The sequence below is a fragment of the Corvus hawaiiensis genome, chromosome Z (genome assembly GCF_020740725.1).
Source record: "Corvus hawaiiensis isolate bCorHaw1 chromosome Z, bCorHaw1.pri.cur, whole genome shotgun sequence".
Classification (NCBI taxonomy): domain Eukaryota; kingdom Metazoa; phylum Chordata; class Aves; order Passeriformes; family Corvidae; genus Corvus; species Corvus hawaiiensis.
Genome location: NC_063255.1, coordinates 2,883,467 through 2,909,930, shown reverse-complemented (window position 1 = coordinate 2,909,930; position 26,464 = coordinate 2,883,467). Strand labels below are relative to the sequence as shown.

Here is a 26,464-nt window from a genome sequence, read left to right as displayed (position 1 = left end):
ATTTCTTTTTTTTTTTTTTTTTTTTTTTTAAGTTCCACAAAGTAAAGGTATCTGGCAAGAATTTTTCTGAACATATAGCAGAGTACGTTTGTGTTGGATGGTGCATGGCTACTTCTAATCTCCTACAGTTTTAGGTTTAAAAGCAATTGCTGTTTTACTGACCTGAAATTTTAAGTGGATTGACTGCCACAGTTGGTTTTGACACATGCTGCTGGGTATTTGTACCTCTAGTTTTCAGTCAGACTTTCTTGTACATTCATGTGAAACCAGATGTGTTACTGTAAAATGCACTTTTGTCCTGTGGAGGCAGGTGGGAATGTGGACTTTGATATTTTTTACCATACGTTACCTTTTAGCATTCTTGCAGTCTCTCTCTTGTTCTGATATACAGTGATTTAAATTGTTCTGGCTTCACTGGTGTGATGGAGTCATTGTGTTTGTTTCCCTCTTCTGTACCCTGCCACAATGGACTGATGACTTTTAGCATCACCTCTGTTGTCATCTCAGTAAAACTAGAAAGCATTGTTGTGGTTTTTTTTCTTCTTTTATCACAGTATGCCCAATTATGATGCATATGTCTATATCCAGTTCTGTCAGATTTTTAATAATGCAGTAGTGCAGTAAGGTCATTGGCATCTATTAAGGATTTCTTTCATGGTGTTGTGGAGATTAAGAAACTAGGTAAGTGCTCAAGTTGACCTAATGTCACTTGAGTAAAAGATGTAATAATCAGCCGGAAATTGGTTAACTGCTACTCTCTCATGAATACATTTAACCTCTTGATCAGTGTGCAGTATCTGCAATTGTGTGGTACAATGGAAGGTACTCAGTATTTGGTCAGTTAAATTCAGAAGTGATGGTTGGCTTTGTAATGCATGGAATAATTTCATAGTAATAATATACACTTGGCTGATGACAGATTCCTTTTTCTATCTGTTAGGCTGTCTATTTGAGCAAGGATGAAGGTAGTAAGAAACAAAATTGAATTATGAGATTGCCTGCTGTAAATGAGGGAGAAAAAATAGTGAGTTCAAGTTAAGTAAGAGAACTAACCTACATCTGGAGTTGGATCTCAGTGTATTTCATTATTCTCATAAAAACGTTCCAGTAAAAGCATATCTTGAACAAACTTTCCTAGGATGATGCTGTTTCTCCAGAAACCTGTAACTGTGAATAAATGTTTCTGGAATGCCTGTTATGTGTCCTCTACCTACTAAATATGGGATTGCAACTAGTGATCATTAGGAGAACATTGCCTTTTACTCCAGACTTCCTTACTTTGTTGATTTGTAATGGAACTTCTGTCCATAGAGATCCAAGACTTCAGTGAGGTAAACTATCTTCTGAATTAATTTAAATGTTGAAAAGCTTAACTGTTGCTCTCTACTGAAGGAGGGTGTTTATGTGAAGCAGCTGGACCATGTGTAGCAGAAAGTATTGAATCTTAGAGTGGAAGAAACAGCCAAAACACATTAAGAAGAACTATGCGTCCTTAAGAGAAAGTACATTAATATATTGTCTCATTGAGAAGATAGTGCATTATTGCAAGTGTTGAGATTCAGTGCTTCTAAAAGGAAAACGGGGCATCAAAATAAAAGGAGACTAGATGCATCATTGTTCAGAGTGATCTCAAAACAAGAACTTAAACCTAGCCAAAGTTTAGTAATTGTGGTTGGAATGGAGCTTGCCTATTACTGATCTCACTTGAGAATGAAACTTCTAAATGTCTAACAGGGATTATTCAGAATGTAATTGCTATTACTGTTTTGCCATGAGAATTTTTTTTAAGAATTTGTTTCCTTTTTCATATACAGAATCTGAAATATTCCACTGAGCTGATTGTTAGCAAAGCTTCAATTCAGAGGGTTTTTATTTGTTCTCTGAAAACATAGTGTGGCACTTCAAATTCTAAGACTAAAAATGGCATCGCTCCTGTATGTTTGATGTCAGGCTTTCTTTGGGGAGATATTGAGACAAAGAGTTCAGCAACTTTTGAAAAAAGGAAGAACATTTTGGTATGTTACCTCAGTTCTTGTTGAAAGGAGACCCATATGAGATACAGACTGTATTCATGATGTGCCTGTCTTTTCAGAAGGAAATTTCTTTCATGCTATTGTGTAATTATAGAAAACTTAGAAAATTGGAGGGCTGATTGCCTTGTTTGAATCGATGATCCAGCTATGCCTTTTGATAGAGTAAGAAGCACGGTGTTTGATGGAAAAGGCAAAATGGATGAAGCTGGCATATCTGTTGTGAATCATCCTCTCGTATATGTTCTGTCACTGAAAGAGAAGTTGATAAACTTACTTAAAAATTATTTGAAAAATTGGTTTGCTTCTGCAACAGTTATTTTTCTTCTAATATTTTCATGACTGATTTATTACCTAAGGTATTAAATTAACCCTCCAAATTAGTGGTGAACCCAGAAACAAGTTGGTGCAAATAGGATTTTGTCCGGCAGGTGGCATGAAGACCCAGTGTGTCCCTGTGCTCTTCATGGAATGTGGCCATGCCTGCATGTGTAATTGTGACTGTTGGCAAGGTACATGTGCTTTCATGGGAAAAAGTAGTTTATTTTCAAGAACATTAAAATATAATTAAAAGAATCAGTAATATTTTCTTTTATTAAGAAACAGCAACAGTCAACCCTACTTCCCTAAGTGTAATAAATTGTTGCATCTATCTGCTAACCTGTGGTTTGCCATTTGTGTAGGTTTATCAGCTCCAGAAAAAGAGAATTAGAGTTTTGCTAACTGAGGAATCTTGAGCTTTCTCTGCTTGTGATCTGTGTTTTGAGTAATATACAGTGAGAATAATAATCTCTTAATGCATTCTTGGACCTGGTAGTTAGAGTGCATCTTGGACACACAGCAAGCCAGCCTGGCTTATCTGAATGTGTATTTGTGTAATGTGCTAAAGCGGAACACAAATTCAGTGGTGCTCTCTATCAATCCATACAGTGATTATTGCCCAAAAGTCTTTACTTCTGAAGCACAGAAGAGATGTAAATGGAGAAATGCACTTTTCTCTGTGTGTGTGTGGGTAGGATTGTAATACTGAAGGAAGATAGAGGATAAAACTGGTGAGAACTCATGGTTTTATTGTCAGGCTAACAATGCCTTCTCAGTGCTGTAGCTGGGGACTCAGAGGTGCTTTGAAAACACTCGGCTGGTGGAACATGTCTGTTTTCTTTTGAGGAGTGGTAGTTACCATGTTGCACCCTGAAAGGGAGGTGTTGGTTTCACATGGAACACTTATTCCATACTTTTTCTAAGCTCTTAGAAGGGACATTAGGCAAATATATACAGGAGCATAAATGGCTGTATAGATGAAATACTGTAGCCTTTTCACTTTGAATAATACAATATGTATTGCTCACAGTGTCTAAAATTGTATATGAATTACTGTGCTTGTTAGTAGTTAATGATGATGTTGTGTAGTTAACTTGATTCTGTTAAATTCATTAGTTTCTCAGAATTTGTATGTTAATAATTATTAATAAATTGGCTTTATCAATCTCAATTTTAGACAAGGCAACTTTAGCTCCTAACGCTCTAAAGTGTGAGAATTACTTTGCCTGTTTCTTAAAGTGATGTGCAAGTTCATATGGTATCACTGCATAGTTTCTATGGGTAAATTAAGTCTTAGAAAATAAATCATGAAAACTGAGTGGTGGATTGTCATTACCCCATTCAAGTAGTTTGTGATAAAGCTGGCCTATATTCCCTCATTGACTGAATATCTTAAATATGCTTTCCTGTTAATACTGAAACAACAACCTCTCCTGTGGTTGTATGAGAAAATTCTTGCAAAATATATTGCAGAGTTACAGCTCTGTCTGCTAGTCTAGATGTACAGACTGAAAAGGTATCTGCTGCTTTGGGTGGATTTCAGTATCCCTTATCTTGGTGATGGTGTTAAGTGTTGCTGTGTCAATTTTTGCTGCTAATTTTGATGAAACATCTCCCTTCCAGTGCTGTAGCTAATTTCAGTGACAGTTCACAAATAATAGAGCTTCCAGAACTTGAAGGAACAAGAGGCAGATGGATAGAGTTGTTTCCGTAACCCTTTTTTCCTCAGATAACATTAAAACCATTTCATTAAAGAAAACTCTTGAGTAGTGTAACAGTACAGAGTGATACTATAAGGTTTTGACTTACTTAAGATGGTTAGATGTTGATCTGTATAAAATTCTTTGAAGATAATCTTCATTTTGATTCACTTCCAGAATGATGATAGAATCACATCTTCCATCTCCCCGTGATGCCATGAAGATTTTTGCCTTTTCTTTTATACCCCTGTTGCACCTTTTTACAACTTCTGTATTCTTAGTGCTTTTTGCCTACATTCTTGGACTTGTTTGTCAAGCTAAGAGACTAAAGAGTTTAGAAGCTTCGTAGTTAGTGATCAGTGTGCCCCAGACCCCAAGGTCCTCTCCAGAACACATTCTGTAAACCAAGATAGAACCATCCAGGGGAAGGTTCCTTGGGGAGGGGGTCTCACTCGAGCCTCTCATTGGGGAATCTTTGATAGATATGCTAATTAGTAAAACCTATAATGTTATACCTGATGTTTTGGGGCATATTTGGCAGAGTGCATTTTGATGCATATGACCTGGATGTGTGCACCTGAGGATCCTTAAAATAAATACCAAGGTAAAATTCCTTTTCCCCTTCTAACCATGTATGACTCTTGATTTCAGGACCAGGAAAAGGCATCACCCGCACCATACGTAGCTTTTGCTTTCATGCTTCTATGACATTACGTGATGATGATCTGGTATCCATTAAGATTTTGATGAAGTCCCTTTCCCCCACAACATTGTGGAATGACAGTATGGATCGTTTGGTGTGCATATATATGTATGGGACAGTTGAAAACTTCTGGGTGATACAGCTGTTTTTAGAGATTTTTTTGTGTGTGTGTATGTAATAGAAGGAAAATGTGCTGTGTCTGCATAGGGTGTTTGAAACTCTGTGTGAAATACTGGGGGCAAATTCCTTTAGGAACTGAAAACATTTTCTGGATACTACAGAACAAGAATGTGACCTATATTATTTCTTGATCATATGCAGAGTATGATTGTTTTGGTGTGGAACATAAAGGTGGCTCAATTTCTTTTATGACCATTCAGAAAAAAAACCTTGAGCTCCTTTGTGGAATTGTAATGCTGTCTTCCCTTGACAGTTTATTCTTTAAACTATTACACAAGCACAGAATAACCTGGCTGGGAAGAGAGTCAAAAGGATCATTGAATCCAACTCCTGGTCCTGTGCAGGACACCCCAAGATTCACATCGTGTGCCTGACAGCATTGTCCAAATACTTCTTGAACTCTGCCAGGCTTGATGCTGTGACCACTTCCCTGGGGAGCCTCTTCCAGTGCCCAACCACCCTCTGGGTGAAGAAACTTTTTCTCTAATATCCGACCTAAACCTCCCTAACACATCTTCATGCCTTTTCCTCAAGTCCTGTCACTGGTCATGAGACTGAAGAGATTGGTACTTGCCCCACTGCTTCCTCTTTTGAGGACATTGTAGACTCTCCACTCAGTCCCCAGGCTGAACAGACCAAGTGACCTCAGCTGCTCTGGCTTCCTCTACAGATCCATCGCCATCTTTGTTGCCCTCCTTTGGACACTCTGTAATACTTTGTCTTTTTTAAACTCTGGCGCCCAAAGCTGCCCCAGCACTGGAGGTGAGGCTGCCCCAGTGCAGAGCAGAGCAGGACAATCCCCTCCCTTGCCCGGCTGGCGATGCTGTGCCTGATGCCCCCCAGGCCCTCCTGGCTGCCAGGGCACTGCTGACTTGCATTCAACTTGCCATCCACCAGGACCCCCAGGTCCTTTACTGTAGGACTGCTCTGTATTCAAAACCACAAAAGCACTGTTTGCAGGAGTTTGTTTCAAAACTGTTATACCTACAACATCCAAGGGGACATGCCCTGCTGTGCTCTAATTGTTCTCTCTTCTCTAATATGCTTAGAGAAAGGCTGCATGTGAATTAATGTTAAACACTTCCAGGTATTTGTAGTTAGTTTGTCCACTTGCCTTGACTTCTGAAATTATGGCAGTTGAAATATTTTAATTTTTCTTGTAAGTTAGTTGAAGAGTTTATCAGTGGACAAAAATACAATTTTTTTACAAGATTAAAAGCTCCCTTTTTACCTGTGCTGGGAAAAAGTTCCTGTTATTTTGGATTGCAAGTTATCAGAATATAAGGCAATTATTTCACTGCTTGTTATCTATTCTAAGCATATGAATTTTCACATTTAGGAAGAAAATAATTATTTTTACAATTCAGTGATGGTGGCTGGACGCTGTAGAGTATTTAAGGTATAGGAAATAGCCCTGACAGAGATAGATTTAGGGGCAGAGTACAAATGAGTTTTTTCATGGTGCCTAATTAATATGATTTATCATATGCTACCACCATGTGTAGTATGAGAGTTGCAGCCACACATGGGATATGTGTATGCATAAAATTAAATTTAAATTAAATCTGCATTGTAAAACTCTAGTTACATATTCATATATAGTTTTGCATGCTTAGGTTTTATCTGGTTGATTGGCTGATTTCCGTAATTACAGTGATTTCTAAATTTTCTTGGTTTTGTCAATCAATATTATTTTCTAAGTCAAGCTATATGATTAATGCAGAAAAATGGCAGTTGAAAGAGAAGAAAAACTTCCTAAATTTGTGTAATTGTCCTGAAAAATATCTTCTACCATGTTTCTTTGCAGGTTTAAATACACATGGACTTAGCAGTATATATCTAAATTGATTCTGAAGCATCCTTTGCATTTAATCAGGTCAAATGCTTCATTTATAGGGGAGGAAAATTTTTGGCAAAATTTGAGGTTGATTACTGTAGTCCTAAAATAATTCTGCCTTCCCTGATGGGGGGGAGGAAAAAACAGTTTCTTTTTCATACACTATACATTCATACACATTTTATTTTGTGGTGCATGTACAACTGGACTGTGCCTTTCTGCTACAAGTGACGTGAAGGAATCTGTGAGGCATTTTTGCTGTATTTTGTATATATAAATATAAGGATAGTTACATATAAAATGTTTCAAAGAGCATGGATTTTCCTTCCCAAACACAAATTCTTCCATACCATGGTCTTATCTACCATGGTTTTGATAGTGAATATAACTGAAATAATAATCTGAAAATAATGAAAGCCTCCAGAAAAAACAGCAGGCTTTACCCATTTTTAAACACGAAGATGCACTTTTGGCAATAAATAAAGGGGTTCATAAATTGTGAGAGAATTCAGTGGATGCTTGCTTTCTTTTATGCAAACCTCTGCCTTTCAGATCCTTTCAATACACCTTTATAAAATGCAGCACAAGCCTAGGAAAATGCCACTTCTAGAATTGACTGTGAACGCACTTCTCACTGAAAGATAGTTTTATACTTTTCTATTTGGGATTTATCTCATCTTCCACTGGAAGGCAGTCTTCTCTTTGTTTCATTCTTCTGCCTTCCAGTATTATTTAGTAGCTGTACCAAATATCTTCAGCATATTGCAAAACTTGTGATACTTGCACTCTGTCTGTAGTTGATAGTTTCTTCATGCATGTACATCTGTGTTTTCTCTGCCTATAATCCTTTCTGTAAGTTGTCCTCCTGTGAAATTATAGCTGCTGTGATACTTGAGGTGTTTTGTTAGATCGTGGACTTCGCGCATCTGTGTCTGTCAGTGACACATTTCTTGATGGTACAACTTTCTTGTGCTGTTGTTCCAGTAATGACCTCTGACCTAGATGGCATAGGGTACTTTTAATTCATACATATACAGTTATATATAGTTAGATAGGTTGAAATGATGGTTGGACCCAAGGTAACTACACCTCAGTATTACTTCCTTTAATGAAACTGATAAATTGAGCATTGAGAGATTTTGTATTTCAGTGATTAAAATAAAACTTGTGCAATTATGTATTTAGATTGGGTGTAAAAAATGCAGACAACCTTGCAGCTGAAACCTGCAAGTGTGTTGTGAGAGACGAATGGTAAGGTGTTGCCTCTGACCCTTGAAATGTGTCAGTCTTTGGTTAATTAGTTTTTGCCACCCTTACTGGAAGTGTGTAACAGCAGCATTTAAGTCGTCATTCATTTGCCTGTGTCATTTTTGGAAACAGAAACACAGAAGAGATAGGATGTGAGGACACATGGATGTGAATGATTGGGATAGAGTTTTAAAGTGTTACAAGAAGAAAGAAGATGACACTTCGAAATGGAAAAGGGAAAACAGGAATATTGGGAGGAACCCATAGGAGATAATGTAACATTTTTCCCTTCGTTTCAAGCAGGTGAGAGATCTAGTCACTTTTCAGTTTAATTCTGTAAAGCAAAAAAGTTTTCACTGGGGTCAGCATGCTGCTTGAAGAGATGTTACTCTTGAAAAGTTAATTCAGGACGGATGAGTAATGTTTGTTACAGAGGAAGTCAGGATGGTTGCAAACCCCCTTCTGGCCTACAAATTTTTAAATCTATCAGCGTGTTTGATATTCCTTGTCTCCCTCTTGTGGAACTGGAATTTTGGTCAGTGTGAGCATCTCCTTTCTTAACTAAAATACAGCTCTAATCCTGTCACTGAAGTCTGTGATGGCTAAGTTTTAAGCCGTTGACCGAATGTGATGGATGCAAGTGGAGCTGGAGACACAGAGGGATAGGGAAGGGGAAACATGTTTAGTTAATGTCAGTATGTAACTCAGATAAAAACTGTTTTTTTAGAATAATACAGTTGGGAGTACCAGAGAAATGTAGCTTAATGGGAGTGCCGAAATAATATTTTTTTGATTGTAACAAGTGTAAAACAATAATGTTAATGCATTTCAGTCATATGAAGAAGAGTTGAGGGTTGGGGGCAGGGAATTCAGCAGCCTTTTCTTCTCTGTTCTTCAGATAAGCTGTTACTGCTCAGTGTTATCCTTTCTGCAATCCTTTTTTTTTTTTTTTTTTTTGATTCTAAATGCCTTTGCTCCTGGCAGGTTTTACTACTATGGAATGTACATGGACTGCTTCTCAAAATGATGCAGTCTGACAGGAAATCAATATTTCTTTTTCATACTAGATTTAAGGGTGTGATTGTCATAGTTCTCATCTTAAGACTGTTAATGGGTGAATAGCTAATAGTATGGTGACAGCTTTTTGGGGGGAAAAAAAAAATCAATGGTTTGTTTAACCAGCAGCTTGGCAGATACGAAAACTCCACTACCGTTCCACTCCTTAGAATCTGTGCTTTCAGACATAACCTTTAAGGATCTAGCACCTAGTTTTTGACGGAGACGGGTTTTCCTTGCACCATTCGGATCAGCTGAGCTGATGAGAGGCCCTCGGGCGACAAGCCCAAGGTCACAGCCGGACCTGCGGTGCCTGCACCCCTGAGACAACCCGTCCTCTCTCCGCGGGTTCTCCGCAGCCTCACATGGGAATCCCGTGGGGCGCGGCTTCTTACGCGGTGCCGTTATAGCACTACTGCAGTTCCACTCTGCAAGTAAACGAAAACTCGTTGTTCGTGGCTTTCGCGCCCCGAATAGCCCGGATCGCAGCCGGGGCGCGGCGGCGGCGCGGGCGCTGCGGGAGCGGCCGCCGGACTGCGCCCCGAAGTTACCGGGGCGCGCACCTCGCGCGGTCACGTGCGGCGGCGGCGCCAATCGGCGCGGGCGTGATGTCAGCGCTCGGCTGCTGCGGGGATGCGGAGCGGGGTCCGGGCGGTCCGGCATGGCCAGGCGGCGCCGCGCGGCGTGAGGGCGGCGGAGCGCCGGCATGGACGAGCCGGGCATCCTGCGGAGGCGCGGGCTGCAGGTAGGGGCGGGGCGGGGCGGGGCGCGGCGCCCGCGGGGCGGCCCGCGCTCCCCGCAGTTGGGAAGTTGCCCTCCTCACCTGCGGCGGGGCGCGGTGCCGGCGGGCACGGCCGCGGGGGGACACCTGTGGGCGGACGGGGCGCGGCGGCGACCGAGCTGCCCGGCGCTGGGGCGGGCTCCGGGCTCGTCCGCGGAGCCGGCGGTGCAGCCCGTTCCCGGGCGCTTCCCGGGGAGCCGCCGAGGCGGGAGCAGCGGCGGCGGCGCGGTTTTCCCCGCCAGCTGCGGTGCGGGCCGGGCAGTGGACGGGCATTACCGGGAGGGTGGAAGTTTGGCCGGCGCTCGGCGCTTCGGGCGGCTGCGGCGCACTTTGTTGAACGGCGGAGCGGGCGCGTCTTCCCGGGCGGCTTTGGGCTGACTTTTCGGCTAGCGTCCCTAAACTCTAGAAAACACCGTATCCCAAAGGGAGTGAGGGTTATTGCACAGTGTTGGTACCGTATATTGTTTGAACCCAAGACTCGAACCGTATGCCCTCTTAGGATAATACATGAACCGCTCAAATAATTACATATGTACATATTTGTATACATATGTATATTGGTGGAGAGTGTATCAGTTAAAAACATGTGACTAGAGCCGAATAGAGGGTGTAGTTACTTTTTTAATATTTCACCAAAATGGAGCACCACCTCAAACTACATCATTACGGCCCATTGTTCAGAAAGCCCCTTTGCTCAAGTAGCTCTCAGCAAGGAATGTACTTCCTTTCTTTTGTTTTCCTCCACATCTGCAATTTCAATGGGAGGAGGGTGAAAAAGAAAGCCTCCATACATTTGGGATCGTTATTCTTAAGTAATGTAAACCCCGATAAAGCAGTTAACATGCACTGAACTTGCACAGTTCTGAACTTTTTGGGACGACACCCTTTCTGATCAGTGCTTTCAACTTGGTGCTGATCCAGTGTGACAGTTCCTGTTAGACAGATGTACACAAGTAGAATCTATAGCACATGTTGTTATGGAGCATACAGAAGTCCTGGAATTCTCTCGGGCCTCTTAAAGAATCCGTTAGCTTTTCTTCAACTCCTTGTGTGATAACACGTGCCTGTGGAAAGCGAGTAACTTTCATAAAAAGATTTTGATACTTTAGTTGGTCCTTAAATCCTAAATATTTTCTATTAATTGATTGCCAAGTAGGAAGGAGAATCTCTGTTGCAGGCTGAGACTGTGGATGACAGCTTTTAAAGGATATAAAAGTTCCAAGAGGTAGATCTTCATAGTGAAACCGGATTTCCTTCTCTTAAACCTGCTCTAATCCATTTAGTAGTGTAAACCGGATTTCTGCCTTTTGACAAGAATTGAACAGCAGTCTGGTCTGATTAAGGGATAACTTAAGCCTCTGTGTTAAAGAGGTGTGTTGAGTTCTGCAGATGTTATTTTATTTTCTATAACTTTAACAAAGCAATTTTGAATTAATACCAAAAATATTTCACAGAACTGCTTACAGTCACCTAAGAGTACTGAAAGCTATACAGTAAATAATTCCAGTACCAGAGAGGCATATTCACACTTGAAGTGCATGCAGTTTTTGGAGATGTGTACTTCATGATTGTCCTTAGAATCTGGTCCTAGAGTGGAGAAAATCAGCCAGTGGTCAGAAGTGTTCAAGTTGACATGCTATCATTTAGAAGAAAAAGAAGATGGGAGGGGGAGAAATGCTGTTTACATTCAAGTTGTATTCATTAGACCTTTAAAGTGAATCCATCTTCATATAGTTCTCTTGCTCCCCTTATGTTCTTCCATTGCATTGTTTCTATCTTCATCTGCAGAAGAGAGACTGGTACGATGAACTTGTGAGCTAGAAAGCACATTTTGTGACAAGGGGTGTAGCTGCTGTTTAAGTTCTGTTAATAAATATCAAGTGTCTGAGTTGTGTGCTTTGCTGACCTTTTGATTTTATAGTACCTTCCAAAATAGTGACTTGGTTATTTTATAGTGGTAGTATATGTTCTTACTAAAAAATTAAATAACTCTTACTGTCTTTGTTTTCTGTGGGAGTAATCCATGTATTTTGTCTCTTCTTCTTTTTCGTATGTTATTGATACTCTCTTGTAAAGGTTATTGATTATATTCTGAAAGGGATTAACAAAAAAACCCCAAAAAATCAAAAAATCAGAACACCCCAAAAAACCTCACCATCAAAAAAGCCCCAAACAGAACCCCCCACAGCAAAACACTCCCCCCCCCCCCAATAGCAAAACAACAACCCCCAAAAAAACAGTGGGGAAAAGGACATTTTCTGAGTGAAGACTGTTCTGAAATACCTGTGATCTTCAATATAAAGTCAGATAATTTCATATGACTTTTTCAGTTCTCTTGGTTAGAAGTAGAAATGATAAAAGCAGGTAAATCTGCTTAAAGGCTGTGTGCTTTCTCAGGCAAAGGTGCATTTAAATTAAACCAAAGATATAATGATAAATAGCATATGTGTAAATGAAAAGCCAAGTTGGTGTAACTTCTGGGGTTTTTTTTCTATGTACACAATTTGCTTCAAAGCTTGATTTACAGGACACACAAACCATTTCCTTTTAGACGGGAACCTGATGTAGTTGTGTTTAGTGCCTTGTTTGAACATCGTGCTATGTTCAAAAAAAGCCAGGAAGCAGCTTGAATTGAATCTCAAAATATAAGCCTTAAGTAAATATGCAGACTTGGATAAATCTTGTTTTGGCTTGATATGTAAAAGATTTTTCTGTTGCTCAGGCTTCTGAGAGAAAATGAGCCTTTAATTTGTTGCAACCTGAATACATACATCTATTGAATCTTACTACAACCTCTTTCTTGTGTCCAGTTACTTATGTTGTTTGTATTCATAGAAGAAAAAAGCATCTGAATCTGTAGTATGTGCTCCTTTTCAGTGATGAGATTCTGAAGGTTTAATTGCGAAGAACACTTTTTTTGGTAAGAAACCTCAGGATAAAATTGACCACTTCTTTCAACTTCTAAGTTTTTAAAGTGCAATTTAGTATGGATTGAAATAACAATTTCTTGAAAATAAATTTGAAAAAGGTGAAAACAGCTAATTACTTCTTGCACATTTTAATTATATTCTTAATTGCAGTCTGCTAACAGCCTGTGTTTGTAGTTGCTTGACCAAGCAGTGTACTTCATACTGCCTTAAACCAACAGCTCTGAACCCACACGATGGTGGGCAAAGGTAGCATGTATTTCCCTGAATCTCTAAGAAGGATATGGGAGTGTAGGAGAAACCTTTCTGCCAGATGCAGCCAGCTTCAGTGATGCTTCCAGTGCCGATTAAGCATTCACTTTGTCAAACAGATGCTTTGGGCCTTCACTTTTCCTTTTGCTAATTTCACTTTGCCTCTGAGTGGCTGGTAAACAGTGTCTTGTAAATCTTCGGGTAATTACATGAGCTTTCTTAATTAGACTTACAGACAAATTGACCAACAGCAGGGAAACCAGCTATACATGAAACCTCTCAAATGTCAAAGAAAATGCTGTGTTTATTTCTTTTCTTGTCTCTAGGTATATATACATGAGTGGCTGGTAAACAGTGTCTTGTAAATCTTCGGGTAATTACATGAGCTTTCTTAATTAGACTTACAGACAAATTGACCAACAGCAGGGAAACCAGCTATACATGAAACCTCTCAAATGTCAAAGAAAATGCTGTGTTTATTTCTTTTCTTGTCTCTAGGTATATATACACAGCTTTTTTTCAATGCTGGAAAATTTTCATAGGGAATCTAATCCTTTAAATTCAGGATGACTGCGCTGCATTGTTTACAGCTATATGATTAGAGCCAACATGGAAAATTCCACTTGAAAATCTCATACATGCATTGATTTGAGGGGGGAAGGGGGTGAGGTAAAAATAATTTAATCACAAAATTCAGACTTATTACTGTACAAATGGAAGTAGGCAGTGTAAAGGGAAATGTGGTGTAAATGGAGAGGTGATATTTTTGTGGAATTGAGGAAATCAGTTTATACCAATTCCATATGTTTCTAGAAAACATGGCAAGGGGCACTGTAACCTTGACTACTCCTTTCTTCTCTCTTCAGTACAGAAAAACACTTCTTTTTGTAGATAGATGTTTTGAAATTTGGTACATAAATTTTCCAGACCTTTGCAAAAACTCAAACCTTATAGATTTTTCTAAGTCCTTGCTTATTGGCTCAACTGAAAATGCATTCTTAGAAATCAGAAAGAAAGGAAAGAACTTCATGGAAAAAACGGCCTTATTTGCAGCTCCTAAGCAGGTGACATTTCTTTGGAGTAGAAGGTTTAATGAAATCTTTCTGAAAAAATGAAAATTGACCTGTGAAGTAAAAGGGTCATCTTGGAAGCCACACTTTACAGCAGAGGAAAGGAAAGAAGTACACTGTAACCATCTCTTTTCTAAATGCAGTTCATGTTTGGGAATGTGTTTGTTGGGTGGTCTGCTGAGGAAAAAAATGATAAAAGTTGGAGAATATTAGTTAGAATTTGGCCTGGTGTCTGTTGCAAAGTGAAGAAAAAAGGGTGGAAAAGTCAATCTTACAGATCTGGTTTTGGAAAGGTTCTTAATTTTCATTGTTTTGAATACCGTATGTGTACATCGGTGATCTCTAGGCAAGAGAGACCTAATCTATTGTTTCTGCTGGTGTTTCTGTATTGGTGGAAATGGTTTTACAGTATCAAAGGGGAGTTGTGTAGTTATGTATCAGGTCTGATGTATCTCTCTGCCTCTCAATGGGTGTGTGGAAGAAAAAGTTTGTGGAGGCCATGGAACCAGAGAAGATTAAAAAAAAATAGTTGCAGTTTGCAGGTTCCAGTAGATTCAGAGTAATCAGTTAAGAAGTAGACAGGATATAAGTCTTCCGGGTGTTGTATGGGAACAGCTGTGTGTCTGCACGCTGCATTCATCCGCTGCTTAGCAGTTGTGCCCAGTCCTGCCTAAATCGTACCACACTTGCAAGCTAAACTTCTCTACATTTACTAAAACCTAAAAAAATTTGAAGTGATTGAGGTACTCAGAGCTACTTAAATTGTGATACTTGCTCTGTCATTTTATGAGTTTTTTACATGAGCAAAATACATAGATGTAAAATGCAAAAAACCCCCCAAATTTTGTATAACCGTGGTAATTTTTTTTTTTCCTGTATAGAGCCATATTTATTTTTGAGTCGTTCTATACACTGTTATAGAAAACAGGGCATTTTAGGTAAAGAGGTGTGCAAGTTAGAATAGATGTTTTCTTGGCTTAAATAGTGATAGGCAGTGATAGCTACCTTTAGAAAGCAAAGGACCAGCCTTCCGAGAGAAGAGACACTGAGATAAGGAACATTTTTCCTCTCCTTCTTAGCTGTCACTTGTGCAGGCCTAATAGAGTGTACAATCTCTTGATCAGTTAATTCACCTCTATTTTCCAGACATTCATGCATTGTTACATGTTTGTCAGGTCCTCTAAAATGCTTTGTGTCAGACATATTTTGCTGTTATTTGAGCTGTGAAAGCTTTTCTGAAAGGATTTTTTTTTTTTTCCCCTCTGTCTTTTCTATATGTTGTGGACGCTTATCCTGGAGTCCAATATCAAAAAAAGAAAAAAAATGAAAGGAGAGCCCCGTTCTGCATTCAGAGCTAAAATATTTGGCAAGGGGCCGAACTTGGTGTCTGTAGCCCATGTCACAGTTCTTACTAATACCTTCTGATAATTGTAGCAACATTCTTGATAACGTCTACAATATGTCACAAATCTTGTTTTATATTGGATTTGGAAGGCAAAACATAAACTTAACATTTCTTTGTGTCAGATCCTTTGGTGAGCTCAGTGGTAGAATCTGTAATGATTTGAACTGATCTCAGTTGTGTTCTAAGGGTCATAAAATAAAGCGGCTTTGGCATCCTCTGTGTACTTGTTAGCTCCTGTTTCTGAGTCACTTGGCTTATTTCCAAAATCTATTCGTGTGGGGTTTTTTTTTTTTATTTTTTCTTTGCCTGTTTTGTTGGTAACAGTAGGAATAATAGCTGCGTGAAGGACAGTAGCTTATTAAACCAGGATTTTTGTTTTAAAGTTCTGTGAAATGTCCTTGGGTTGACAAATGGTTTTACTTACTTTGTCACAACTAATGAAACTAGTAATTGTCTGTATTTTCTTTTCAAATTTTTTTGTAAGATGCTTCCATTGAGTTTGATGCAGTTTTGATTGTGATGCTTCTTCATGTGTCATATTTCTTACAATGATTTTAGGTTTGTTTTCACCAACTGATACACTACATTTGCTTTAGAAGTCAAAAGTTTTAGATTTGTTAAGTTAGCAGTTTTCTCAAAATTGCCCACAGGCTTTGAGATGCTATTAATTCGTTCTATTTGATTGAAGCAATACTTGCTTCAAATTGCTTGTAACAGTACCAGTTATTCATTTGAACATTAAAATTACGTAAAAATCCATAAGTTATTGTTATGATCTCAAAGCAGAACACTCAATACTGCAATTTTGTAATTGTTTTTGGTCTTGTTTTCTTGGCTTTACTTTTTCGCCTATATGTGTAGCACTAACTTCTGCAACCCTAACTGTATTCTCTGTCGGATCCTTACTTCAGCCAGTGTAAATCAGAACAACATTGTTTCCTGTCAGCAACTCATGCTTTCTGTAATCTTATTCAATGACTTTGTCTCAGTTTCTAACTTGTGTTCCTCTTGGATTCCCTGTGCCTCTTCATTCAAGTCCCCCTTGATTTTAGGTCTAAAGTTTAGTGCTTCTCAGTGGCATACAACAGCTGGGATTAGAGACGAAAAGGATACTTGCACTCAGTGTCTGTGCCCTTGAGGAAAATCAAACTCTTCAGAGACTTTAGCAACTAAACTCCAGGTTTTTACAGTGCATGTTTTGTTTGGAGTACTTTGTCCTTTTTGAAATTCCTTTGTTTTGTATATATATGCTTGGCTTAGTTTCATAACACTTCCATGACATCTGGTTATCCTCCCCAACCAAGACACTATTTCAAAGCAATGGAAGGTGCGCATTGAAAAGTATTACAAAATGGATGATTTTTTAAGCATTGCTATCAGAAGTAGGAGATCCAATTTAGCAGCAGTATATAAAAAATTCTATCCTTGTCTAGGTGCTGTAAAAGAAAATGTCGTAAGTTATCAAATTTGAAGAAAATGTTTTAGTAATCAAAGTTACAGTCTAATTAAACTAATAGATGGCCCTTGGTTAGAAGATGGTCTCGTGGTGATTGGTAGTTCCTGTTAGGAAACAATATGTGTTTTTCTGAATTTCACTTTCAGCTGTCTGGAGCCTGGAAATAGTTCAGAATATCTTCACTGCAGAATTGACTGAAGTGCATTGATATGTTTTGTGGAGATAACGTCATGTTACAATTCTTCTGATTGTATTTTAGCCCTAGAATGCTACACCTTGAAGTGTGCATGTTTTTGCACATGTTTTTTGTATTTGAATATTCTTGGTATTCTCTATAGATAAGTAATGCTATATCAAATACAGAAACATATCTGAAGATGTTTTTCAGCTAATGTAGATTCCTCTCTTGTCCACAGTGTAACTTTCTCTATGTGAAAAGTAAGGAAGACGTGCTAAAAAGTGTTATGAAGTGTGTGCTGGCTTTAACTTCTGTTCTGAGTTCTTTTGATGTGAAAAGGGTTTTTTTTACGTATTTTACCACTTTGCTTTAAATTATGCCACAAGAAGAATACCATTTCAGTTGCTCTAAAAAAGCCCAGTTGTACACAAGTTGTGCAGATACATTAGGGGAATTTAGCAGTCAGAATTTGTGTGCAGAAGAACCTGGAAGTATTCCCCAAACTCATGTTTTCTGAATACAACACTCACAGGCACAACTGGAAAATTTAGGTTATGAGTGGAAAATTGATTTTAGGACTTCAGTGCCACTTGGGAACACAGCTTTCTAGTTTTAAATTACTTCAAATTTTTTGAGATTTTAGTAAATGTTGAGAAGTGCAATAAAGGAAGGAATAATATAAATGAAAAATTAGAGCAAATGTTTATGATGAGGGTTAGAGCTACATTTCATGTTACTCTGATTCTATATTCATGTGCTGTTCTCTTGCAGTTCTTCAAGACAGAGTAGTGTGTTTGTGTTTGAACATAAAAGATTATCACAGTTTATTTGGTGTAAGCAAAGTCTAATAATGCACCATACTTGATCAGTATCAAGTATGGTGTATTTTTATTATACTGACAATGATAAATAGAAGGCTTTAACATTCAAACATTTATAGTGTTTTCATATTTGTCACTTTTGCCATGAGTATTTGCTCCTGTCTGGAAGCAAAAGTTCAAAATTGTTCTTAGGTCAGGGTGGCCAAAATCTACAAATTTTTTGGGTTGGTTGGCAGTAGAGAAGATCTGAGGTAGGGAGTATCATGTTTATGACTTGAGGAGGGGCTGTTACTGCATTTACATGCTTTGTTTTGTGATTGTGATAAGACATTTAGTCGTTAACAAATGTATTTGTAAGAGATGGCTGCAAAGACCTCATTGTATTTGACCCTGATCATCTGAAGAGACCAGTGCTTGCTAAACTGAAGCAGCATCTTGACTGACTGTTGTTTCAGTTTAATTTCCCAAATAGTAGTTGTCTTTCTTGTCCATGCTCTTAGGACCCTGCATAGCTTTACCCCTCATATTTCCACATAGATTTTTTTCATGAGTCTTTGGAATTGTTTTATGTTGCATGCAATTTGCCTTACCACTAATGCCAACTTTGTTTTCCTTCTTTTTATCTTCCGGCTTTCTTACATTCTCCTTATGATCGCAGCGAAATGCTAGTCTTATCTGATTGAGATTTCAGCTCAGGACTTGCATATTTTTGAGCATTTGTGACAAGACTTTGGGAAAACTGATTCTGTCTCATTTTTTATGGTGTTCAGGGGTTTTAGAATAGAATCACAAGAGAACAACCACCTTTTTTGTGTGTGCATTTTGTTTTCTCCATTTCTGTTCCTGTGTATTTATTTGTGTGTGTTTAGGGCTGATGTCTTTTAGGAGTTTCTGTAGGACGTTATGCCCCTTCCTTTATTTTAACAATAAGAATGGAACCTTCCAGTTAGTGTTTTAGCACTGCTGCAAAACACAGTAGTGTATGCTTTTTGATTGCCTGTTCACCCTAAAGACACCTTCAATTATTTCAATATAATTTCTTTTTGATGTGGAGTCTATCTGACAAATCAATACTAACCTCTTCTGATGCTGAATCTAGTAATGCTGGTCCGGCTTACAGGTTCATGATGTGTGTTTTCCTGTCTTAAGGCTCTCAGGAGATACATGGAGAAGATTCAGTCACTTTTAAATGGATGAGTTTCTGCAAAGGAACTAGTCTAGAAAAAAGATCTTACTTAAAGCGCCCATTTTTCACGTGTCTTCTCTCTAGTACCATTGAGGAAGTAATCAATGAGGATCCTGTCAGAAATTAGTTCTTGCCCTTTTCTCCTGCAAAATGGCCCAGTGTTGTTTGTTTAAATGCTGTAATGATTGTCTACATAGAAGCAGATGTGATTAGGGAGAAGAGGGTAGTGCCATAACTAGGAGTGTTAATGGGAGAGTGTCTGGCACACTGATGTGTTAGACTGCCAGGCAATTTCAGCACACATGGTAGTTACACATTTTTGTTACCCAGAATTTAACATCTATGGCTGTGCTGCAAGAATGGGATACAGGAAGTTGCCTGAGATGAGTATTTCCTCTGCCAGTACTTTCTGTTGCTAACAGCTTAATTGATGCAAGATGCAGTCCTGGCCTTTGGTTTGTGTTCTATTTAGGAGATAACTTTCAAGGGTTTGTTTTCTTACTGTTCAAAACTGAAACTACATGTGTTGCTTTTTATTGACGTGATTTTTTGCCTTGGCGGTAAGGATTGTCAGATGTACCATGATGTGACATTGTTTGTCAAATAACTGACAACTTGCAACTTTTTTAAAAATTCCGTAACTACGTAGAAATCTTTGTTGCTTAACTGTGCTTTTTCTTTGCTGTGAGATGCCTCTGAAGCAGAAAGAGCTTTCCTGATCAGCCTGTAGAGCTTGGCGCAGAGCCTAGTTAAGTATTACACTGAAATTCTAAATTTGGGGTGGTGGGGATCGGCAAGAAATGAACATCTTACTAGCTAAAAACCAAGCCAAACCAACACCCCCCCCCCCCCCCCCCCCTCAATCCCAAAACATTTCACACTTCCTTGAATCTAAAGCTGAGAGGGAAGAACTGTGTATTACAATTTATAACTTGGTCCTGCCCGCACACTTGGCACACTGAATTGCCTACTGTCAATTGCTCAGTTTTACAAAAATAAGTAATTTGAATTCAGTGTACTTTGAAGTCATGGAGACTGTGATGCAGGAATATGCTACGTTGTTTGTTACCTCTTGCACCAGCACAAGGGCTTGCATACATTTTTGGCTTACACTATATTGTCAGAAAGGTAAGTTCCAAGCTTCTGAACATTTGCTGGAGTTGTTCGTCTGTGCCTAAATTGATCCTCATAGTTTTGTCATCAATCTGTTGCATTATTTGCATGTCACTTTGAGTGATTCAGTTTTTCCACACTGTATATCCTTCAAGTGTTGGTGAGTTTTCAGTATCACGTCATGTAAGCAGAGTAGGTTTTGCTATCTAGTTTTGTGAGTTTTTGTGGGAACAGAATGTGTGCAACCTCCCTCCTTCTCTGCACGTCTCTGCTACCTCTATCTCTTATGAAGTATAAAATTATTTCAATCAGTTAAATTAATCTTTATGAGAAAAAGGCCCCCAGTGCCTGCAAAGACTACTTTTTTCCCTTCTTCTTAATTATGAAAAGCTGATTAACCAATCTGCACCTGTAATACTGAAAATTTGAAACTAATTTACCTTTTGAGTCTCCCTAGATGTTTTGTTTTTTCCTCCTTCCTAGTGTCATATTATCGTTGAAACAGGAATAGCATTTCATTATCTCTTTGGTAAGTTGAAACACAGAGGAGTTTATTTGTACAAGACTGCAAGGCTACTGGTGACCTTAAATTTACTGATTGGGTCTTGTTATCATGAACTCATAACCATATAACAGATAGAATGTAATAGAATAAAACAAAGATGTCAAAGTTTTATCTGCTAATACAGTTCAAGCACAAAGTATGAAATGATTGTAACATCTGGACGGACCTTGTCTAATCACCAGTAGCTTCTACCAAGCAGATACCTGATAGAGATGGCCTCACAGATCTGTTCAGCAGGTAACCAGTGCCAGGAAGCTGTGCATAGGAAGAAATGCTAATGCTGATGTAGCATGCTGACTTTCAGAGTGGTGTCATATAATTAATAAAAACGTAGCTGGGTAATATGGTGAATTAGTGTTGGAATTATGCTATTGAAGGTTTTAGTAATGTGAAATGACTTGATTCTGTAGCTATCCCACAATATTTACTGCTTCCTTTGCTACATCCTAAAACTATTGAGCAATCGGAAATTGAATGGTGTTTTTTGTTGGTGGTATCTTGGCCCCTTTGAGGCAAGAAAGAAAGAGAAAAATCAGACCAAACACGTCACATTCTAAACCATCATTTTTGTTTCTAATTTTCTTATTTGCTTTGTCTTTTGTTGTATTTTTGCTGTACTCTCACAGCTGTATTTACATAGCCCTCCTAAATAGATGAATGATAACAGAGTAGCATTTTAACTTTGTTTTACATTGCAGTAAAAAGAAAGAAGAAAGGAATCTTCAGAACATTAAAACATATACAGTGTAGTGGTTTGGTACTTGAATAGAACAGCTGCATCTAGAGTGAGACTGTGGAACAGGAGGTAGATTGCCACGTGTAAAGAAAAGTAACAAAAAGTTAAGATACAGTCTTAGCTATGACAGCAGGCCTTGGCCACAAGCTTTGCTGTAGCTTTTGCTAAACTCAAATGCCAGGGTACTCAGGCTGTGCTGTTGGACACTTAAGGATGTGGCAGGGACTTGAGTCTTGGGCGCAGATGTATTTTGAGATAGCCAAGGGCTAGTCTTGGGGGAGGAAGCACGTTTAGATAGATCATGGTTTGAGGGTGTGTGTAAGGAGGTATTCTTCAGTATGACACTCATTAATGTAAAAGCATTGAAATAGCCTCATTGGCATTAGGATTTGCCCAGCTTGATGTGGATGGAGTTGTTGCTGTGAATTATTTTTCCTTCAGTGCTAAATATTTGCAGATCTGTCAGGGACCAGCTGTGGTGAATTCAACTCCTCTGTGTGGAATTTCTGCCACTTTTTTCAGATCCTGGTCTGGCAGCTAATAAAAATGGAGAGGGAAAAAAGGGCTCTGTGGCCACTTCAGTCTGGAGGTAGAAATCTCTTCAGATAAGACCACGTGCTTGTGTCACTTGCTGTTCTCAGTTGCTTGTCTCTTGATACTGCCATTTTTATGAGAACAGCCAAACAGTAAATGGTAGCTGCTCTTTATGGAGCTTTTGGTATCAGTATTAAAGCTTGTACATTGTTGAATTAGCTACCAGCCTCTGAAGCCAAAAAAACATATTTTCTCCTCACAGCTGTTCTCAGGCTTCTGTGACTTCAGAAATAAACTATGTAATAATACACACAATACTTATTGCCTTGTCTGTGATGCTTTTTTTTTTTGTGGGGACTGTGTTTTTGGTTTTATGTGTGTGTTTTTTTTTTCCCCCCCCCCCAAGGTGTGTGTTTCCCACAAGATTATTTCTTGGATTACTCGCCTGTTGTAGTGGGTTGGGTTTGTAACCTCATCTTCATCTTTAGGACTATCTCTGGGAGCATCTCTAGGAACTGAGGTTTTCTCCTTTTCCATTTGGAGCAAAAGTCCTCATCACTTCCATCTCTCCCTGTCCAAACTTCTCATGAAATTACAGCTGCGTCAGCATCTGCCTACCTCAGCGCAGGTGCTTTTGCTCACAAGCACGAGTTGAACACTCCACCCCCCATATCTTTATGAAATTACAACGGGTACTCTGATATATCATAGCTTCACAACAGAATCTCAGCTTTAAGCATCTCCTCTTTCTCTTCCCTCAGGTTTTCAGCTCTTCACAGCACTAAAAGGGTTAATCTCACCTCGGCCTTGCAGCTGGAATGTTGCTTATCACTGTCGGTCACATGAGCTCTGCGGACAGCGGTGCAGCTTTAGCTGATCTTGGCCACACTTGAGAGGGGGGGAGCCGAGCCGCTCCGGCTCCGGCTGCCCACAGCAGGGCTGGGGGGGGTTCCGCGGGTGGAACAGGGCCCATCAGCTCCAGGATGGCCGTGGCCCGGCCTGGCCTGGCCTGAGCAGGGCCTGGGCCAGGCCTGCCAGCCCCTGCATGGGGCCCGCAGCCACCTGTCCCAGCGCCGGAAACGAGACAGAGAGGCTCTGCCTCCGAGTTTCCTATTCTTAAGTGTGCATCACAGAGGCGGTCGCAATTTTAAGTGACTTAAAGATTTGTCCATATTCAAACTGGCCAGCTGACAGGTTCTGTCAGGTCACAGAGGAAGCTGTAAGCACTCCTTTTCAAGAGCATCACTTCCGAGACTATGCTAGCTAACCCATGACACCTGTTAAATGAAATAAATTTCTGTCTCTTTCTGCTCTCATGCCAATTTTCTACATGCCATCTAACTAAAATACCTTACCACAGAATTATTTAGGATCCTTCAGTTTTTCCTTTAGCTGTCCTTGTTGATGTGAATCATGTTGGCCTTTGCAAGGAGATAGTTTCCTGACTGTAGTTTTATTATATCAACTTATAGTTGCAACTAACCGATTCCTCTCTAAAGGGCATTCAGCCTTCAAGGGTATCATGGATCCACTGTATGTGCTTTACTAGTAATAGCTGCATCCACTCTGAATGCATAGTCTTTTCAGTGTGTAGATGATTTTTTAAAATTTTTTTTCTTTTTATTTTTTGCTTTTCAAGTGAAAGATTGCTGTTTCTCTGTGACATTGACCTTGGTTTGTCTGCCCTTAATAGACAGTCCTGTATGGAACAGTACCTACAGCTGACTTTGGCAGAAGGTTTCTGTTTTTATCAGCTGAAATGCAATACTGAGGAACATGATGGTCTGGTGCAAAACCTGTATGCATACAGTCTAATGTTTCCAAAGGCCTAAAATACTCTATATTGAACTTTCCCATAGTGACAGAACTGGCTTCTTTGGAGCTTTTTCAATCTGTTATTGATCTCAGTTGAACCTTCACATGTCCTGATGGTAAACTTTCATCTCTACGTGGTGGGACAGTATTTCATCAAGTCTACCCATCTGATTATTTTGGGCTAGAAAATGAACTGTTAATATATCCTGATTTAGAATGTTGTACTGCTGCATCAGCATGGGTGGTGTCATTGAAGGCACAACCCACATAAACGTTTAATAGTCTGAACTCTGACTTTCCTTTGTCATAGGAGTAATCACATCAATATAGGTATACATTTTTGCTCCCAAAATGGTATTGGTACTGTATTGGGATTTTTCCATGTGTTAGCTGTGTTTGTCCCAGCTCTCAATTGCTTCTGAAATGTATTCTGAAGGAGAGATAGGAAAGAAAGAAAAATGCCAGTAAGAGAAGAATTTCAAGTTTCTCAGTTAAGTAAAGGATCCCATGTTAAATTGGTTAATAATATGGGAGAAGGTAGGGCCTCTGAAGATCAGCACTTTCTTTTGCTAGCTAATGTCCTGATTATTCTGACTACCATTGTTTCCAAGCTGTGATAGAAAGGAGACCCTTTTCAAGCATCCATTGTTAATATTAAATTTTATGTTAGATTATAATAGGAAGGGCATTGGGAAATTTTAAGAAGAAATCGTTAAAGGAGAAATTATAAGGTCATCCAACCCTAGTACTTACTGCTAATTTTAGTCGGTTACACCAGTAATTTAATGGTGTGTTACCAAATGACATTACCATCAGCAGAAAAGCCCTCTGTTTAATAATCCTCTGTTGGATAACTGCTTCTTCTGTAATGCTGGTTCTGTTAATTAGAGCTAGTTAGCACTACTACTGTTTTGGATTTGGTGAATTATGATGTAATCTTCCAAAGGTGTCTGTAATCTTTGATTATTTCCACCAAATCTTTTTGAGTTACAGGGCTGGTTCTGTTTGCATGGTGTCATGCTAAAAGTAGAAGTTTTTTTGTTAAGGAAGTATAAAAACTACTTTTATAAAAACACTTTTTGAAAAACAAGTCTTGAGATCTTGAAAAGTACTTGCTGAGTTGAGTAGCATTGTATTTTCATTTAAAGTAACCTGTGAGTATCTTTTCAGAAATAGGAGCAGGTCTGTCTTATATTTGTGAAATATTGTGACTTCTTTTTCAGAGAAGACTCTTACGAGAATTGTTTATTGGTTCTGAAAGAAAAAAGAAAAAAATAGAAAGTAAGAAAGAAAAAAAGAGTCTTACAAATTTTCATCCTCTGACTCCTGTGATTTGGAGCAGGCATTTCACCCATATCTTCTCCCCTTCAGACGCATACCTGAAATAGCAGACTGTAGAGTTCATACTTGCTACAGCAATGAGGGGCTTTCCAAATTGGAAAGTTTGTGGAGAGATTAAGACAGAGTATTTAGAGTGTCTTGGGGAAGAAACTAAATGTAGGTCTTTCGTCTCCTGGATATTAAGCAGGTAGACGGTTTTGAAGCAGTATCTCATATCCTGGAAAAATCTCTCGTTGTGTTGCACATGTAATGAAGACTGTCATGTTTCAGGTTTTTTTTCAGCTGAATGCTCTTTCAGGTTTTGCTTTCTAAGAGGAAATACTTACCTTTTACCCGTGTGAGCCTGGTCTTTCTGTTTTCTCAGGCAAGGACATTAATCTCTGTTAGGTAAAAGTCTCTAGAATATAAGGTGATTAATGAAGGTCTGGGTGGAGAATGTGAATCTAGAAAAATCGTATTTTCCTACAGGAGATTCTGATGTTTATGTTAAAGCATAAATCCAGTTGGGTGGATGGCTAGTGGGTTGGGGCTTTTGTGTGTAACTTTGTAAGTTGATACAGAAAATGTAAGATAATATTTATACTTTGGAAAAGTGAAATGAATGTTTAACTTTAATGTGTGTATTTAGAAGTGGTCACGTATACATGTGTGTATATGTAGATTTATAGGAGACAACATCATCAAATGCTTGTGAATAATACATATATAAAAGCCTTGAGAGGCTGTCTTTTAAAGCAAATGCTTCATTTTCTTTCTGATATTTGTAGAGTGGTATTACTGAAATTGATTTAATAAAGCTTTTTCAAAGTTAGTGAAAATACAGTTCAGTTAAATACTCTCCCTCTCCCTTCTCCAACATCCTCCATTCCATCCCCTCCACGATCCATTGCCCCCCTTTTCTCTGTTTTTCCGCCCCTTTCTTCATTCACTGTCAGGAAGGGATGCCTCAGAAGAGTCATTTCAGCTCAGCACGCCACCGTCAGAGACTAGTGGAACCATCAGCTACAAAAGTGAGTGCTTTTATTGAAGGACCATTTCTAAAATTGAATGTTGTGTCAGCAGAGGATTTGTTGCTGAAGAGAAGCTCTTCTATGTGCTTGGTGGGGAATTTAGTTATTTTTACTCATCTGCAAGTGATATAATCACTATCTCTGAAGCTGAACTTCAGCACTGAATTGATTCCTACTCAAGTGCAGCAGTTGTTTAACT

The 26,464-nt window shown here is 39.0% G+C and overlaps 1 protein-coding gene across 5 annotated transcripts in view; it reads left to right on the top strand.

Annotated features, from left to right (window-relative positions):
• The window catches only part of MAST4 (microtubule associated serine/threonine kinase family member 4), a 286,033-nt gene that overhangs the window by 86,840 nt on the left and 172,729 nt on the right, over window positions 1–26,464 (top strand). For 2 of the 5 annotated variants that reach the window (XM_048291030.1, XM_048291028.1), the window contains exon 4: window positions 26,191–26,265. The exons of 2 other annotated variants lie outside the window; for them this stretch is intronic. In XM_048291030.1, the coding sequence (XP_048146987.1) occupies window positions 26,191–26,265 (75 nt within the window). Of the gene's footprint in view, window positions 1–9,744; window positions 9,821–26,190; window positions 26,266–26,464 lie in introns of those variants that run through there. One more of the 5 variants, XM_048291036.1, reaches the window with a different exon arrangement.